Raw genomic sequence first — 16,806 nt, 5'->3', positions numbered from 1 at the left:
GAGCGAAATGAACTGAATGGAATCAGTCTTGTGGCACATTTTGTCAGATTTAAGTTTGTAATGGATGGTCACTTGGTCGCTAGGACACTTAGATTCCGAGGTATAAAGGGAAAACCGTAAAAACGGGACTTTTAGTATGTTTACCTCCTAACTAGTCCAAACAAAGTCCCAAAGTAAAAAATTGTGTTCTTTCCATTTCCCTCTACACCCCCTTATACATACATATAGAGCATTCATTGACTGGACTAACGGACGATACACGAATACGCACTTGTAGCCTTCTTGGCCGCCGTCTCGTGTACTGCCTGGATCTCGATGGATTCTCCAGCCGTCTCAGTTTCAATCTGACCTTCCTCTCGGTCAAAACCAGGTCCTCGGTGAACTGTTTCACCGCGACCTCCAGTCTTCGATTCAACGAGTCATCCGAGTAACTGCTGTCCAAATCGAAGTCGTAAGTCGGTAGTGAGCTCGGTTCTCTTGCAAAGCAGCAGCTCCGGTCCGAGCGATCGATCGGTCTCCGGGCGTTCCCTGAACGCTCGCTCGACGAAAGAAGATGATCGCGCGAGTAGTCGGTCAGCACCCCAGAGTCGAACGATTCTGTGATCAGCTTCGACATATTTCTCGTCGAACTCGATCGACGACGACGACGACGACGACGACGACGGATCTGCGTTTCGCTGAAACGTTCGCTACCGTTCTGAAAAATTCGATTGCTTTCGGACAAGATGTGATCGTCCGATAAAGGTGATGTCTCGAGTGCGCAATTGTACGCCACACTTGATTGAGGAGTTTGACGGGTCGCGAGCAAGTTGAAATGTGGCCCGGCGCGAGAGAAGATCGACGAGGAATTATTGCTCGCCGAACAGTACTCGACTGACGACGAACATGGGGAGACATCTTGCTCTTGCGATGGGGTGTAATAGCTACTCTGCGAGTGACTCAGATTCGAATTGGTGCAATGAATGGAGAACGAGTACGTTAAATTATTGGCTTGGAGCGATTCCTTGCGATCGCGGTGCACGCCTTTCACCGAGTGTTTCGCTTTCCGATATTCGGTTAGCGACTCATTGCCAGTTTGCATCGGTAACGCCGCCGTTTCGGATCTCTGATCGCGCACGTAGTAATCTATCGTGCTATCGGAAGAGGTCCGATTGATTTTCGGAGTAAGCTTCGGCCACGTTTCGAACACCTCGAACTCGTCGAACGAGAAATAATCGTCGTAATCCTCCTCCAATCGCTTTTTGATGTTTCCGAGAATGATCGTCTCGGAGGATTTGTCTTCCGATGGGAAATCTCGAGGTGTCTGCGATACGTTCGCGATTTCGTACAACGACGCGCTGTCGCAGAGCGTCTCGATAGAATTCGCGAGGAAAACTCCTTCTCTACCGTTCAGGGGAGGACTGTTGTTGCGTTTGAACTGCGCCGGGTTAATTGTCGTTTCATTGTCGGACGTTTCGATATTCTTGTAGAATTCGTTTGTTAAAATCGTTTCGGTTCTGGTGGAAGCCGATCGATTCCGTTCCGCGCATTTCTGGTAGATCATCGTGAAATCGTCGTTTCCTTTTTCATCGGGCAACGTGTTCGAGCAAGACTTCCCTTCGGTTTTCCTCCCGCGTGTTTCCAACAAGTCGAGGTTCATGTTGCTCTCTTCGCGATTGAAGTCTTTGCTGTTAGTCCTGAAAATGGTCTGAATGTCTCGCGAGGACGGCATTTCCGTCGAATCCAGGACAGAATTGTTGTCCTTCCGGTTGCTCTCTCTCTTTTTCTTTTGACGAGAATCCTTGCGACGAGATTTCGTTTTCCTCGAGGTTTGGACGCAAATACTTCTCTTCGCCACGGGAATCGGCGAGTCATAATAATTGGAGTACGCGTCCCCGGAAGCGTTTGATCGGTCGGATGAAATAGTACCATCTATAAGACGTTCGGTTCTTGATTCTGATGGAATTTCTTCGTCCTCGTTGTTCACCGCGCTACTATCACCGCGGTACATCTTTTTTCTGGATTGTTGTTCAACGTACTGCTCATCAGGAAAATCTGGTTTCATGATATTTCTCGATAAAGTTTGCGCATTCTGCGATCCAATTTCATTCGGAGATTTATGGTGTTTACGACAACACGGCGCTGCATGATTTGATCCTTTGCTCGCGTCCAATATATTCTTGGCGAACTCTTTCGAACATTTCGACACGATAGAGACGAGGGAATTAAACGAGCACATGTTCCGATGGCAACTATCATGGGAGACCAGCTTCGAAGAAGAGCGGAAATAGCTGCGATATCTGCAAAAAATTGCATAGGTCAGGCACGGTATGGTCTTGGATTCGAACAAAAGTTCGTGGCGTTTCCAGACACGTGGCATTTCAACATACGGATAGAGTCAAGATATGGACCGTCTATTTTGAAAGTGGTGAATCAAGTAAATTTAAAAAAGAAATGAGATATCACATAATTTGTGATTAAATTAGTGTAAACTTTTTATTTATGACTAGTTAACATTTAATGTCTTAAAAAATGCCAATGCTTTGTTCAATTTAACACATTACTCACCGGTGATTATTGCATAATTTTGAAAAATCTATGGTACATGGCGTTTAGTCACTTTTTAGTGGAACCTTCAATAGCAACAGCAATTTTCATTGTGAACTAACAAATCACCCTCAATAACGTCATCTAATACTTTCATTTAAGATCGCAATATAAAATCAAATTTCTATACTTTCTTTTGATACAGCACAATTATCGAAAACCCCATTAATAGGCTTCCGGTAGGTAAAGTGTTAAAATTGGCCAATAAAAGAAATTGCGTAGCGATTGATTATGAAAGTGGTACAAGTCCAATTTCCGTGGACATAGGTGGCGAGGTCACGTGGTAACCACACCACAGGTTTACTATGATGTTAGAGAACAATGTAGACAACAAAATAAATTTATTTTACACGAAATGAAACGAGCCAAATCTTTCGTTTCAGCCAAAAATCTACAAAACGCAATTCAAAAAGGGTAAGAAAAAATATTATACTAGCGGAGAAAAGGGAAACTGGCTGAAACTATGTTGGATCAGATTTCGCAAAAGTGCACCGTATGTGAAACCTCTAGCTTCAGATGCCCTGTTTTAAATTGTTGCTATGTTGGTTTTTTACAAAGTTATAGCGAGATGATAATCTCATAAAAAAATGACCTCGAAAATTTTTTCCCTTACACCGTTACATGTGGCCCTTCAAACAACAGTGCAACTTTGTCCTAAGAAGTGTTTTTGTACAACGAAAAGTAACGGAGATATTTAAGTTTAAGTGTTCGGTTTCTTCGGACTCACCCTGTATACATTATATTATTTATCAAATAATTTCTTTAGATAATGCCAAAGTCTGGTTTTTGGAATACATCACATATTTAAGAATGTATTTGAATATATCGATCGTAATACCTTTGAAGAAGGTAGGCCAGATATTGCTTGAGGAGTTCCTTGACAGCGATCACCGAAAAGTAATCGTTACTCGAGTCATGGTAATCCGGTGGCAAGCCAATAGTAAAGATTTTTGGTGCTGCGGAATTGAATTTCACCGAGACGCTTATGTTCGAAGAGGCTTCGGGCATATGTTCACATTTGTAATTACAAAGACGATCTATCGAAGATCGAGGACACCAGATTTCGCCGTTGTTCCCGCGTTGACTGAAATGGTGGGCTCGTTGAAAATTATTCTTCAATCGATCAATGTAGAGGCAGGCCATTCTCAACCGTGAGCAATTTAATCGTATACCAAAATCATTAGCATTACCATCACTTTCCTCTGGAAACGGTTCTTTTAAATTCTTTTAATGCATAGGTTTACCGCGTAGAAAATGAACTTCCATCTAGAAGGTTTTCATGTCCTGCGATCGTATCCTGCCAAGTGTAGCCGCTGATCCAACTTTCGCGTTTTCGTTCGATCATCGGGGAATTATCTAATTAGAGAAGGCACACGAATGTTTGCAACCGATTTGTGTCACATATCCCTGCTTTACCGCGTAAATATAATCGCAAGTTTGTCTCGTGAGTTCATTAAATCACATTTTGTCTGCTATCGAATGAATATCTACTCGACTGAACGTAACCGTTATCGAAACAAATGGGTTTTCGTTATACAGGGTGAGTCCGAAGAGAAACAGAACACCTAAATATCTGCGTTACTTTTCGTTGTACAAAAAAACTTCTTAGGACAAAGTTGCACTGTTGTTTGAAGGGCCACCACATGTAACGGTGTAAGGGAAAAAATTTTCGAGTTCATTTTTTTATGAGATTTCAAGATCATCGATATTTTTTTTAGATGGAATGAGGTATTTTTTAATACATCAATCGATGCAACGGGACATTCGTCATAAAAACGAGTACTAACCTATGTATGTCGAAAATTTAGTAGTTCAGGAGATGTATTTCAATTTCGATATTTCGATTTCGCGGATATCTCGGAAACTATGCAACTATGAACTGAATAGAATCAATCTTATGGCACGTTTTGTCAACTTTAATTTTGTATAGAATGGTCTTGTCGCTAGGACGCATAGTTTCCGAGATATAAGCGGAAAACCGAAAAAGGAGACCTTCTAAGTGCCCCCCTATACATACATATACCGCTCACCTCCTAGGAGTAGGGACTTTTAGTATGTTTACTTCCTAACTAGTCCAAACAAAGTCCCAAAGTTAAAAATTGTGTTCCTTCCATTTCCCTCTACATCCCTCTTACGAGCATTCATTGACTGGACTATCATCGAACTTTAAAATTTTTTATTTTTCAATCTTGGTTTTTTCTCCATTGTAGTGCATAGTTTTTTCATGCTCTACAACTGTACGGACAGAAAATACAAGATCATTCAGAGCTACGTTTAAAGTTTCAAGTCTCTAGCTCATCGGGAAGTGATTTAAAATTCGATTACAAGATTTTGACGCACACAACGACAACGACAACGACAACAACTCGGCAAGCTAATATAAGCGTGGTAAAAGGAATCACAACTTTGAAATCTTGGAAAATTGGCTTCCATCAAAATAAAATTTAATTCGCTAATCCTTCCATCAGATTTCTTTCGCAATTTTCATCGATTGCTTAGTGTTTATGAATTTCTTAGAAGAAGAAAATAAGAACAAATTTTTATTCATATTCTCAGACGACAAAATAAAAGAAATACAAAAATAGGTATATGTTAAAATAATACATTAAAACATAAAATAGTTCAGCATAGTTTATAAAGTAATTTTTCTCGTTTTATCATTTGCAAACACATCTATTATATCGTCATAATTTAATGTTTTGGCAACATCTTTTTTTTCAATTGATATTATAGACATGTTTGTTCAGTAGCTCTACTGTCCAATAGAAGAACGAAGGTACGATTTTACAACTTTTAATTTGCTAAACGATCGTTTGCAGGAAGCTGTTGTTACACAGGCATTGTTATGAAAATCCTTGATTCTATGTCTAGATTTGGATACGTGTTTTGCAATGAGAGTTCGTAATTTTTTTGCAAGATTTGAAAAGCGTCCAAGCGACCCTCAACCGGATCCGGTATTCTTTGTTTTGCGCTCCAAACCCAGTTGCGCCCTCGCGTTACGGCACTGTTAAGAACAGCATGTTCCTTTACTTTTGCAGGCATCTGAAATCAGGTGTCCCATATTTCCGACGTTTAACGCTATCTAGCAATGGTCTAGTCGTATCTAACGAATTCTATGCGAACGGCTCCAACTATCACTACTTCTGTGGATCATCTGAAAATTCTTACGATAGAATATTGAATAGCTGAATAATTATTGGCTATCGTGCGCGAGATCCAGCGGAGTAGCCTGCAGGGATGCACTGGTTAAATGAATTTGCGTCTCTGTAATCAAAGAGCCATCACCGTGCTGACAAAGGAGTTAATGGAGAGCTATGAAATTCCCTCTATGATACTGTCGACGAACGTCGTGATGTTAAGTCATGTGCAATGGAATGCTTCATCACGTACTCCAGGTAGTTAGGACATGCATTTAATATAGCTCGCTTCTGCGCGCCTATCCACGCTCCTTTTACCTTACGCGAGCAAAATTATCATGTATCATCTAACAAACACTCAGATATAATTGACCCGCGTACATCGTTTCACTCATTTTCACAGCAATTTCATCGAACAAATAATAATCTTCGTACAAGTCCGTTTAAATATTCCTATATTCAGTCGACGAAGAAACAAGAACACTTACGCAACTGAAACATTTCATTATTGTCAGTCAGAGCAGAACTATCTAGTCCAGTCAATGAATGCTCATATAAGGTGGGCGTAGAGGGAAATGGAAGGAACACAATTTTTAACTTTGGGTCTTTGTTTGGACTAGTTAGGAGGTAAAGATACTAAATGTCCCTACTCCTAGGAGGCGAGCGGGCTACAGGGGGGGCATGCATAGAAGTCACCTTTTTCGGTTTTCCGCTTATATCTTGGAAATTATACATATATGTCCTAGCGATAATACCATACTACATATATAAAATTAAAGCTGACAAAATGTGCCACAAGATTGATTCGATTCAGTTGTTCGCTATCTCGCATAGTTTTCGAGATATCCGCGCTGAAAGTTCACTAATTGTGCTGAAGAGTTAGCCAGTCAAATAAGGCAAAAATTTCTTTTTCACAATTAGTGAACTTTGAGCTCGGATATCTTGGAAAGTATGCGAGATAGCGAAAAACAGAATGCAATCAATCTTGTAGCACATTTTGTCAGCTTTAATTTTGGATAGAATCAACGCGCGCGGCAGCGCGCGAACCAAGTTCCCCTCCCGCTTCCTCTAAGCTGCCGAGTAGTATATCTCGAACCAGAGTTAAGCGCTTTTAGACATATTGGCACCCCCACTGCCGCTCTCCCCGGTAACCGAGGCCAACCAAAATTTGTATGTGAGCTAGTTATAATATCAACTAACTCTCATGTAAGAGGCAAGTTTCTACCTAGCCTGGAACCTGAGATATAAATACGCCAAAAACGCATAATTCTTGGAATATATGTAATAGGAGGATGATGAGGAGGAGGATCATGTTAATTCTAACCCACTTCCAGAGAAGCTAGAAACTTGAAAATTTGGAATCAGTTGTCTTTCATATCAGAACCAACAAGAAAATTCGAAAATCCTGAAAAAAAAATTTTTTTTCTCGAAAACCCCGAAAAAAATTTTTTTTTTCTTTAAATCAAAAGACCACGTACGTCATGTGGTTGGACATACCCTATATGCCTTGGGTTAAAGCCTTTCGAAAATTTCGTTATTTTTGCGATAGACGCACCGTTCCCGAGATACAACCATTTTTCAATTTTCAATTTTATAGATAAGGATAGACCAAGTTCCTCAACCATTTATAGAAGGATAGACCAAGTTCCTCTTGCCTATAGGGGCTATGATATCGGGAAAGACCAATTCCCAGAGGCCAATGATTGTTGTACTTACCTAATTCAAACTTTACAACCTAGGGAACTTGGCGTTTGCGCTGGCACTAGTATTTTGACTTGCATGAGAAAAATTTATATCCTCTGTGCGAACATTTTTTTCTGGCGAAAGTATTACAGTATCGCCGTCCGCTCCAATTTGTTTGCGATTCGTGACGAGGCGAGGGTAAAAATTTCGGACAAGTTGATTCCGTGACGAAGCAACAAGTGTACGAGAATGGGGAAGTAGAAGCAACAGTGAGGGAATGAATGGTAGTAGGGAGACGGAAGAGCGAAAAGGAGAGAGAGAGAGAGAGGGCGGGAGAAAGAGAGGCAAATGAAACGCGACTAGAGTAGACAGCCAAAGTAGTGCGAGCAAAGAATTGAGCCGACACGAAATGTGCCTCACTTTGGCAGCTATGCAAAGGCATTCTTTAATTTCTAACTTGATCGTGTTACGAACTTGGTTCGCGGCACGAAACAATGTACAAATAATTTAGAATATTTTCGGCGTAGAGAGAGAGAGAGAGAGAGAGAGAGAGAGAGAGAGAGAGAAACAAAAGTTACACTGTTTGAAGGGCCACATGTAACGGTGTAAGGGAAAAAATTTTCGAGGTCATTTTTTTAATGAGATTTCAAGGTCATCGATATTTTTTTTTTAATGGAATGAGGTATATTTTAATACATCAATTGATGCAACTGGACATTCGTTATAAAAACGAGTACTAACCTATGTATGTCGAAAAGTTAGTAGTGCACGAGATGTATTTCAATTTAAATAACTCCAAAACACCATTACTGTCGTACTCTGTGCGGAGTGCGGAGTTTAGATAATTGTCGTGCTCGGGGATAGCACGTTCACAGCGGTTTTCCGAAAACACAAAGATCGAGGAACGTTTTCCAGCGTTTAGCGAGCAGCCGAGCTTGCAACGAAGTTTTTCACGTTCAGATTTTTTATCTGAATCGACACGGCGCGCGGCGCGGCGCGGGGCGGCACGGGGCGGCTCGACGCGACTGAAAGTTTGAGGCCAAATGCTTCGTGCGACCTCGCTGGAAAAAAGTTTCGACACGAGATACGCGCTGCCAGTCCCGACATACATACATGGTTCCGTGTTATTCAATACCTGCCCTTAACGCAAGCTGTTCAATCATTTCCATGATTATTTTACCATTTTCGAAAGCAGCGATTGCTCCTATAGACTGAGGAATTGGTGATCTCTCGTGAATGGAAGTTCGAGAGTTCATATATGTAGTGTATATTCGGAACGCTGGAACGAAGAATTATCGATTAGTAACTTTCGAGAGATTTTGGCAAATTTGAAAGTTATGCTTAATAATCCTTGTTTTACAACTACAAAATCACATGCACCGATATAGAAAATATCTTGCAATTTCCATCGATTTAATCTTGCAATTTTCCTCGATTTTAACTTGAAAAATTTCCCTATATTCAAAACTTGAAATTTCCTTGAATTCAATACTTGAAATTTCCCTTAATTCAATACTTGAAATTTCCCTCGACTTAATCTGGAAATTTCCTTCAATTTAAACTGGAAATTTCCCTTAATTTAAAACTTGAAATTTCCCTCGATTTAATCTTGAAATTTCAATTACAACTACAAAATCACATGCACCGGTATAGAAAATATCTATTTTGGATTAAAGTATTTCTTTAATTGAATAAAAATTTATTTATGTAGGAGCGATATAAAATTATGTCTAGTCAGTTATACATAGAAAGTCGAGGGCGAATAACAGAAGGTTAAGTCAAAACAAAAGGCTACATAGTTGCTAGTATAATAACAATTTTATATTCGTGAAATTGTTGGACGATCTTTAAGCTGTACAGCTACGTATTATGTGTGTACATGGAAAAAATCAGTTTCGTTTAATCGTCGGCGGAGAGCTATTCAAGAATTATTATCGGAGCAGATTTACTGAAACTTTTTAACGTACGTCCGCTGGACTGTTTGTTGGTCCGTTTAATACCAGGTTTCTGGGTTAGCCAACATTTCTGCTTCGCGGCAGCGAGGCATTGCACACGATGTTATCCTCTTTTTTCCGTTATCTACATCGGATCGTTCAATAAATTACAGTGTGCGAGTCTGAAGTGTAAGCGCGAATAATATAGTCCGCCCTCGCGTGTAAATTACGCACGCAGAACATACAACAGCTGCAATGCCAAGCGATTTCCTAAGAATTTGCTAATTGACTGCTCGTGCTGCCATTACGCTCGGTGGACTTTTATCCGATAGTCGGAGAGGCTTTTGCCGGCATTGCTTCCAACGCAACGTCACGAGATCGAATCGTTTACCTATACTGCGCTTTTGATTTCAACCGTTCAGCGATGCGTGGCCAATGTGGCCAACGACAACGACAACGACACCGAGACCAATGCGTTTGCGCTCCGGGTCAAAAGGATACAGAATTATAAAATGAGTCAAGCGGAGCTTGTGACTATTTTCCAAAAATGTCTAAAGTAAAACGTGTAGTAGAAATACTAAATATCCCAATGAAATGCCAAATATATGTATATTTATAGTTGACGGAGGTGCATTGTAGATGTTACCAAAAGTAACGTGTTTCAAAATGAACAAGTTATTGTGAATAAACTTATTGGGTATTATCGCGGCAGGCAAAAACATAAGTACTGAAGAATCGCAGAAACTACAAAACGTCGCACAACCAGAAAAGAAACGCGAATCGTGAATAATGTATTCCACTCTGATATGCGAACCGCACACGCACGTAGAACGGAACACAAGTTGGTCTAATGTTAGATAATTACGCGGTAATAATTAGTAATTGCACACGGGTACACAAAACGAAGGACGAAGTGAAAGAAAAGAAAGGCTATGGAAGAAGACTGCGGCTTAAGAATGGTTACCATGCGAGATTTCAGCATGATCTCGGACTGCCAGATGATTATATGTATGTATAGCATAACCTTTTCCCTCCTATAATTGAATACCGACACGACTGCTTTCTTCAAATACGACTGGTACTCGAATATTTTCACCGTTTATTTTGAAAGTGGTGCAAGTCCATTTGTTGTTGTTTCGAGAAAATTAAAGTTAGCATATTAGTCAATTCAAAAATATAAATTAATTCTGTCACGTCTGGCAATGTTTCTACTAATTTATCAATATGTAATTTGATTATACAGGGTGGGGCATTTATCCTGGCCCCACCTGGAATATCTCGGAAACTAAATTCCAGAGAAATAAATATTTCAAATAAAAAGTTTAAGTCAAGGAGGGACTGATGCAACAGTTTTGTTGTTTTGTTGTTTTGTTGTTTTGTTGTTGCTGTCCTATACATATATACATGTTGTAAGATATTATACATATTATGATTGCGGGGCGTAGGTAGAGACAGATTAGTGATTTGATCAAATCAAAGTTGACTTGCTTTTAATATACATATTTCGCACGATCGCGTGTATCGCAGACGCAGAAAATCTGTTTCTCATCATGAAATTGTAATTAAGCGAATAGTAGGAATGAAAGGGAGAATAATATGTCGTGAGCTTGTCGTACGCCCGCGCCCGTGTCGTATTGCGCTGTATAGCGCCGTGCGCGTCGATCAAGATCAGGAGAATACGAAGAGATTTCCTAAACGAGTTCCTTCCTGGATTGTTCCGGTCGGAAGCAGTCGGTATCTTTTCAACATCCGGCGAGCTCATCAGTGTCTCTCCAGCGAAGGCTATCGTGCGCTTTTCAATTCTAACGACGCTCCATTGTTTCATCGAACCGGTTCAGGCATTCAACTTTTGGTACTTTTCGATCCGTACCGGTTCCCATAGAGCCGGGGTTCCTGTGGGAACACGCTTCTCAGCGATGCGCACAACCACCGATTCCTGTGGGAAATATCTTCACCCTCGTGCGTACTACAGATCGCTATCAAAGGGGCTTCATGGTGTGCAAATTGGTTTACACGGTCGGTGTTTCGTTCTCGACAAGCGACGCACCGTTCGCGCATCCCCATAAAAAGAAACCCACGCTCCGATTCCCGCCTAACTGACACGTGCTGCTAATATTACTGTTCAACCAAATTAAAAACTGGTGTCATCAATACGCGCCCACCATTCGATGTACGATCTGCTATTTACACTATCTACTATTTCATACGTACTATTTACTATCTACTATTTCATACCTACTATTTACTATCTACTATTTCATACCTACTATTTACTATCTACTATTTCATATCTACATTCACGATTATTGTGAGTCACAATCGGTGTGCTGGCGCGGCGCGGCGCACAGTGGTTCCAAACGCCCAAAAGCTGGCCAAAACCTCAAAAATGAATTATGAGCTAGGACGTTTTTACCCATTGGGATGGGTACTCTAATAGTGACTCCGTAGTGGGGTAAACGGGAAAATGCTTGCATTTTTTTACCTGAGTTGCAGTCGTAGTCGAAACTTCGCTTTCGTTAGACAGGCATTTTTCACGCGCGTGAGCGTACGTACGAAATATAAATGCAAAGTGTATAAGTTATATTGGAAGCTACTGATTTTTATACTACATAATGGATACAGTTTGTGGAGGTAAGTTCAATCGTTTTTAGTGCTGAGTTGTTAATGTTAACCGGTTAACACTTACACGGAAGGGGAACGTAAATTTTGACGCATACATTTTAAAGATGTAGTGATAAGTTAAAACCTCCACACACCTCCAGCAAATAACTTACATAGGGTCTTAGATTATACTATTATCTTGCAAAATCTAAAATCTTAATTGCCAATTCGCGCCATTTCTCACGTACCACCATTTTATATAACTCAGTGTAAGCATTTTATTAGCTTTCACCAAAATATCTCGGAAAGTATGAATGATACTAAAAAATGTTTCAAATAAAAATTTTACGGTTTGAAGGAACACATTTGACGATGGTATGCGTTTGACTTATTAGTAACCTTGAAACGTCCTGCGAAGGTCACGGGTCAATTTTTCAAAAAAAAATGTTATTTTTTTTATATATTCTTATAGCTGACATTCAGACAATTTCAAAACAATATAATAACATTATTTTGCGTTAATTTGTTACCGAGATATAAACGTTTTAATAAGAGAGCTAGAGAGGAAGCGACCTTTAAGGGACAGACAGGTCTAAGTAAATTAATTTATAGAAGCAATTAATTAACTTTTTAATTAATTCTTAGACAAAATGTTTCAAATATTGATTTCTATTATTTACTTTCAGGGTCTCGTGATAACGAAATCCGATTGACGAGAAAACAGATTTTTCAAATAATTAAGTGTTATTTGAATAGTGATATTACTATAACATCTGAACACCTTCAGAATCAGATATGCGAACAGCACAGGAAATTAATTGATGTAAATCATGAAACAAAGACCGCATTAGGGATTTTAATTTCTAAAATTAAGACAAAATGGCAAAGTGTAAAGAGAACGGAAGATTTCTTTTTTAGAAAGTTTGCTACGTGGCTTAATGTATCTGTTGCATTCCGTATACATGCAGACAGCGACAATCATGCGAACATCATTGGCCGTCCTTCTTTAGAATTTCAAACCTCCAGCGAAAGATCAAAGCGAAGAAAGACAGCAGATATTCGGGCAAATTTTTCAGATGATGCATTATCGAATGCAACTCAAATGAGTTTCCGAGCATCTTCTTGTGCTTTGTGGTCGCAATACGTACGATACACCTCGGAATGCCAATTTTTGAACAGAAGTAACAATTTTTTAACGTATGCGTTCGCCATATTGGATCCGCCATTTTGTTTTTTCGAATTTTGAGTCCAGATTTGTAATCAGCGGACCCGAAAACCATGGGATACCAATTTTTGGAAAAATTGAAGTACGTTTAGGGGTTTTGGCCAGCTTTTGGGGATTTGGAACCACTGTGCGGCGTATAGAACATACTTACGTACGCGTACTATTTGGCTGCCTCATCATGGGAACAACAACAAGGGTACGGAACGCCGCGCCGCGCCGCGCCGCGCCGGAGAGCACAATGTGCCATAGAAGCTAGAAAATTTGCGATTTCGACGCGTGCACGGCACGTGTCGGGCCGACCTCCGGCTAGATTAACGAACCTTTCACTCTATCCATTGCTTTTCTTCTCCCCGCCTCTTTTTTTCCAACTGAAAATTCGCCGTGATCGTGTCAGATCGATCGTGTCCAAAGTACCGTACACGACTTAGGTTACCGAGGAAATATTTGAAGAGGTAATACAAGTATATATACGTATACATATACAGGGTGGGCTAAATAGATGGACTACCTTGAATTGCTTCAGCGATTCGGAAGAACATTTTCGAAATACAATGGTGCCGCGAACAATTATCAACTGCATTCCATTTTTAGATTTTTCAGGATAGTAAGCCACACGTAGACAAAATCGTTTATACTATGTATTGGGTTGGCAAGAAAGTAATTTCGGTATTTTAAGGTGAAGTAGAAACCAAATTTTTGTTTTTTTATTCAAGCCATGAACTTTAATCAATAAAATATTTTCTAATTTATTCTTTTTTGCAAAAGATCATCGAACAAAGTGGAAAATATCCTATTCGTTAAAGTTCATTGCTTGAATAAAAAACAATTGGGCTCTATTTCACCTTAAAATACCAGAATTACTTTCTTGCCAACCCAATATTTTCATATTTTAGTGTAAAATTAAACTGAAGACGCGCGACAAACAACACGTATCTTTCTTTTTCGAACTTTTGAGAACACTAAATTTTTTGTCTTGAAGTTGTTTTCTTATTATAGCCATCCATAATTTGTATAAGCTCAACGTTGATTTAGTTATGTTTTCATTAAAGATCCACTAGAAGTTCCTTTATTTTACATCGATACTTCGCGTGATAGAAAATTCGAACATTTTCACAATATTACTGGTGGCGGGATTAAATAACAATTTTTTATACTATTATATTATATTATATTATATTAAAGTTAAAAAGCCCATATTTACTTCAATGTTGAATAACTCGAATAAAAAAAATCGCACAATATTGAACAGTCACACAATTTACACAGGAAAGATAGCCCTTCCAAATGATATTAACGCGACTTATCAAAAAAATTTGTTGCTCCCCGTGTGATATTCCAAAGTTGCACCAAATTTTTGTTATCCGTCAATGTTGTCTTCATCTCGCTATAACTTTGTAAAAAACCAACATAGCAACAATTTGAAACAGGGCATCTGAAACTAGAGGTTTCACGTTTTCAAACCATTGTTTAACGATATCGATACGGCAATTTTTGACGGAATTATGATCACGTAAAGTGAGAGCAATTTTTCGGGAAGTGTATGTACGTACGACGCGACGTACGGTGTACAGTGTACAACTATCTGCCAAAACCATGACACTAAATTTTGTTAAACTGACTGTACGTGCAGCTGAATAGTCGCGACAGGACGGCACGCATATCTATGTATGTAAGTACGTACCATCGCGTCGCAACGCATCGGGGCCAGAATCTGACACATAGGTCACACAGCATGGTGTGTGTACTTACAACCAGTGAGAGAGTCCACTATATGATTATACCATTACACCATTACACTATTACACCATTACACCATTACTTCATTCTACTGTTCCACAGAGTATCGGCGGTACCTGGGAGGGTTCCTACGAATCGTTTGTTTTGAGAAACGGAGGCTAACTCTGATCATGTGTACATGCGATTCTTGTGCAATAAGGGACTGTCGAGAGTGGGCAGCGTGCTGCTCGACAGCGCGACGCGTACCCATCCAGGAAAAAGCCACAGCACCTAAGGGTGCAGCTAGCGAACATGCTGGCAACAAGATGTCCTTAGGGCTAGACTAGAGTTTACCTGAGCGCGATCACTCTTCCAGTGACGCTCGGAGTGTCACACAAGTGCGAAGAGTTCCTTAATAAATCGTACTCTTGGCGGACGACTTCATCGTCAATAGTTGTTGTCATTTATCGTCCACACCAGTCATATACAGGGTGCCCCAAAACTCCTGCAGAACCCGAAAATGGGAGGTTCCTGAGGTCATTTGAAGCGGCATTTTCCTCTGCAAAAATGTTGTCCGCGGGAACATTCTCTTCCTCTGCAAAAATGCACTGCAACATAACTTACAGCTGCATTCGCCAATATTTCCCGTTTAATTTTAAACTCATTTTGCTAAAATATCTCCTAAGCTACTTATCGCATCGAAAAATGTGTTCAACAAAACCTGTAGATATTCATATTCTGCATCTTTTATGTCATATTACCATACCTCGTAAAACCAACGGTTTTCGAGAAAATGGAGAAACCGTTAAATATACACTTGCTACTATTATTATGGGACAGAACTGTTTTCATTTCAGAACTGTTTTACTCCAACATTGGTTCTAACGATACAACAAGTAATATTAATAAATAATATGGTTCGCTTTTTCATAAAGCGGTAAGCATTGACTAAATCGAATTTCTTTGCGAACGGTATTACTCGAAATGTTATGATGAAACACCACGATTTATTTCCACACAATCTACTGGTTCAGGATTGCGTAATCCGAGTAAGTGAAACAGAGGGCTGAACTTCATTACGGATGATCCGAGTGAAACCAAAAGACACCAGAAACGAAAGATCGTAATAAAATTAGTGGATTCGGACCCTTTCCAATGAACCCTCGTCGACCAGAAAAGCCGGTCGAGCGATGTCGAGTCACTTTGATCAAACGCGTCGAGAAGACCTTGCAATGAGACGGAAAGCACGTGTGTTTAGTTGTTACACGTTAGCGCCCTGAAACTGGTCACAGAGGTACAGTGTATACATGTATGCGCCAACCCCATTATACGTACATGGTACGTACACATTCCATCGTAAACGTGAAGGAAGACCCTCTGACAACCTCTGTGCTTCCGGCGCGGCGCGGCGCGGCGCGGCGGGCCGCGTAATGGAACTTGCGTTCTACACTCCGGGACAAAAAGATAGCACTTTTCATTCGTAAATATTATTCTTCGCCATTTCTTTTGCATTTGAATATTCTTTTCCGCAAAGTATAACCGATTGTTCTTATGTTGCACAGTTAACCAAGGCTTTTTTTTTTAATTTTCTTCGCTGTATGTATTTGCATTTTTGTAAAACACGTCTCTCACATTCCTTATACATACCTATATTAGTGTCTACACCAACACTTTGTGCAATTTGCCTTGCAGTCATCTTAGAATTCGATGCTGCTCTTAGTATTGCACGACGTTCCAGCGGGCACTTAGACTTTGCGGACGTCCAGAACTCTTCTTTTTACTATAGTTTTCCGGATTTTTCAAGAAATTCATTATTACTTTTCGACTTCTATTCATAATTTTTGCTATTTTTGTCACTGAATATTGTTCTTCTTCCAATTTTATTATAGTGTTAATTTTACACGCGTTCAATCTCTTTCCGCGA

At 39.9% G+C, this 16,806-nt stretch overlaps 1 protein-coding gene across 2 annotated transcripts in view; it reads right to left on the bottom strand.

Annotated features, from left to right (window-relative positions):
* Positions 1-16,806, bottom strand: part of LOC143215938 (uncharacterized) — a 95,677-nt gene that overhangs the window by 17,820 nt on the left and 61,051 nt on the right. For both annotated transcript variants that reach the window (XM_076438568.1, XM_076438567.1), the window contains exons 4-5: positions 15,237-15,490; positions 272-2,279 (exon numbers count right to left, since the gene is read on the bottom strand). In XM_076438568.1, the coding sequence (XP_076294683.1) occupies positions 272-2,279; positions 15,237-15,346 (2,118 nt within the window). In that variant the 5' untranslated portion in view covers positions 15,347-15,490. The remainder of the gene's footprint in view (positions 1-271; positions 2,280-15,236; positions 15,491-16,806) is intronic.

Source organism: Lasioglossum baleicum, chromosome 14 (assembly GCF_051020765.1).
Source record: "Lasioglossum baleicum chromosome 14, iyLasBale1, whole genome shotgun sequence".
NCBI classification, from domain to species: domain Eukaryota; kingdom Metazoa; phylum Arthropoda; class Insecta; order Hymenoptera; family Halictidae; genus Lasioglossum; species Lasioglossum baleicum.
The sequence above is the reverse complement of the archived record's forward strand: the minus strand, read 5'-3'. Positions and strand labels throughout refer to the sequence as shown.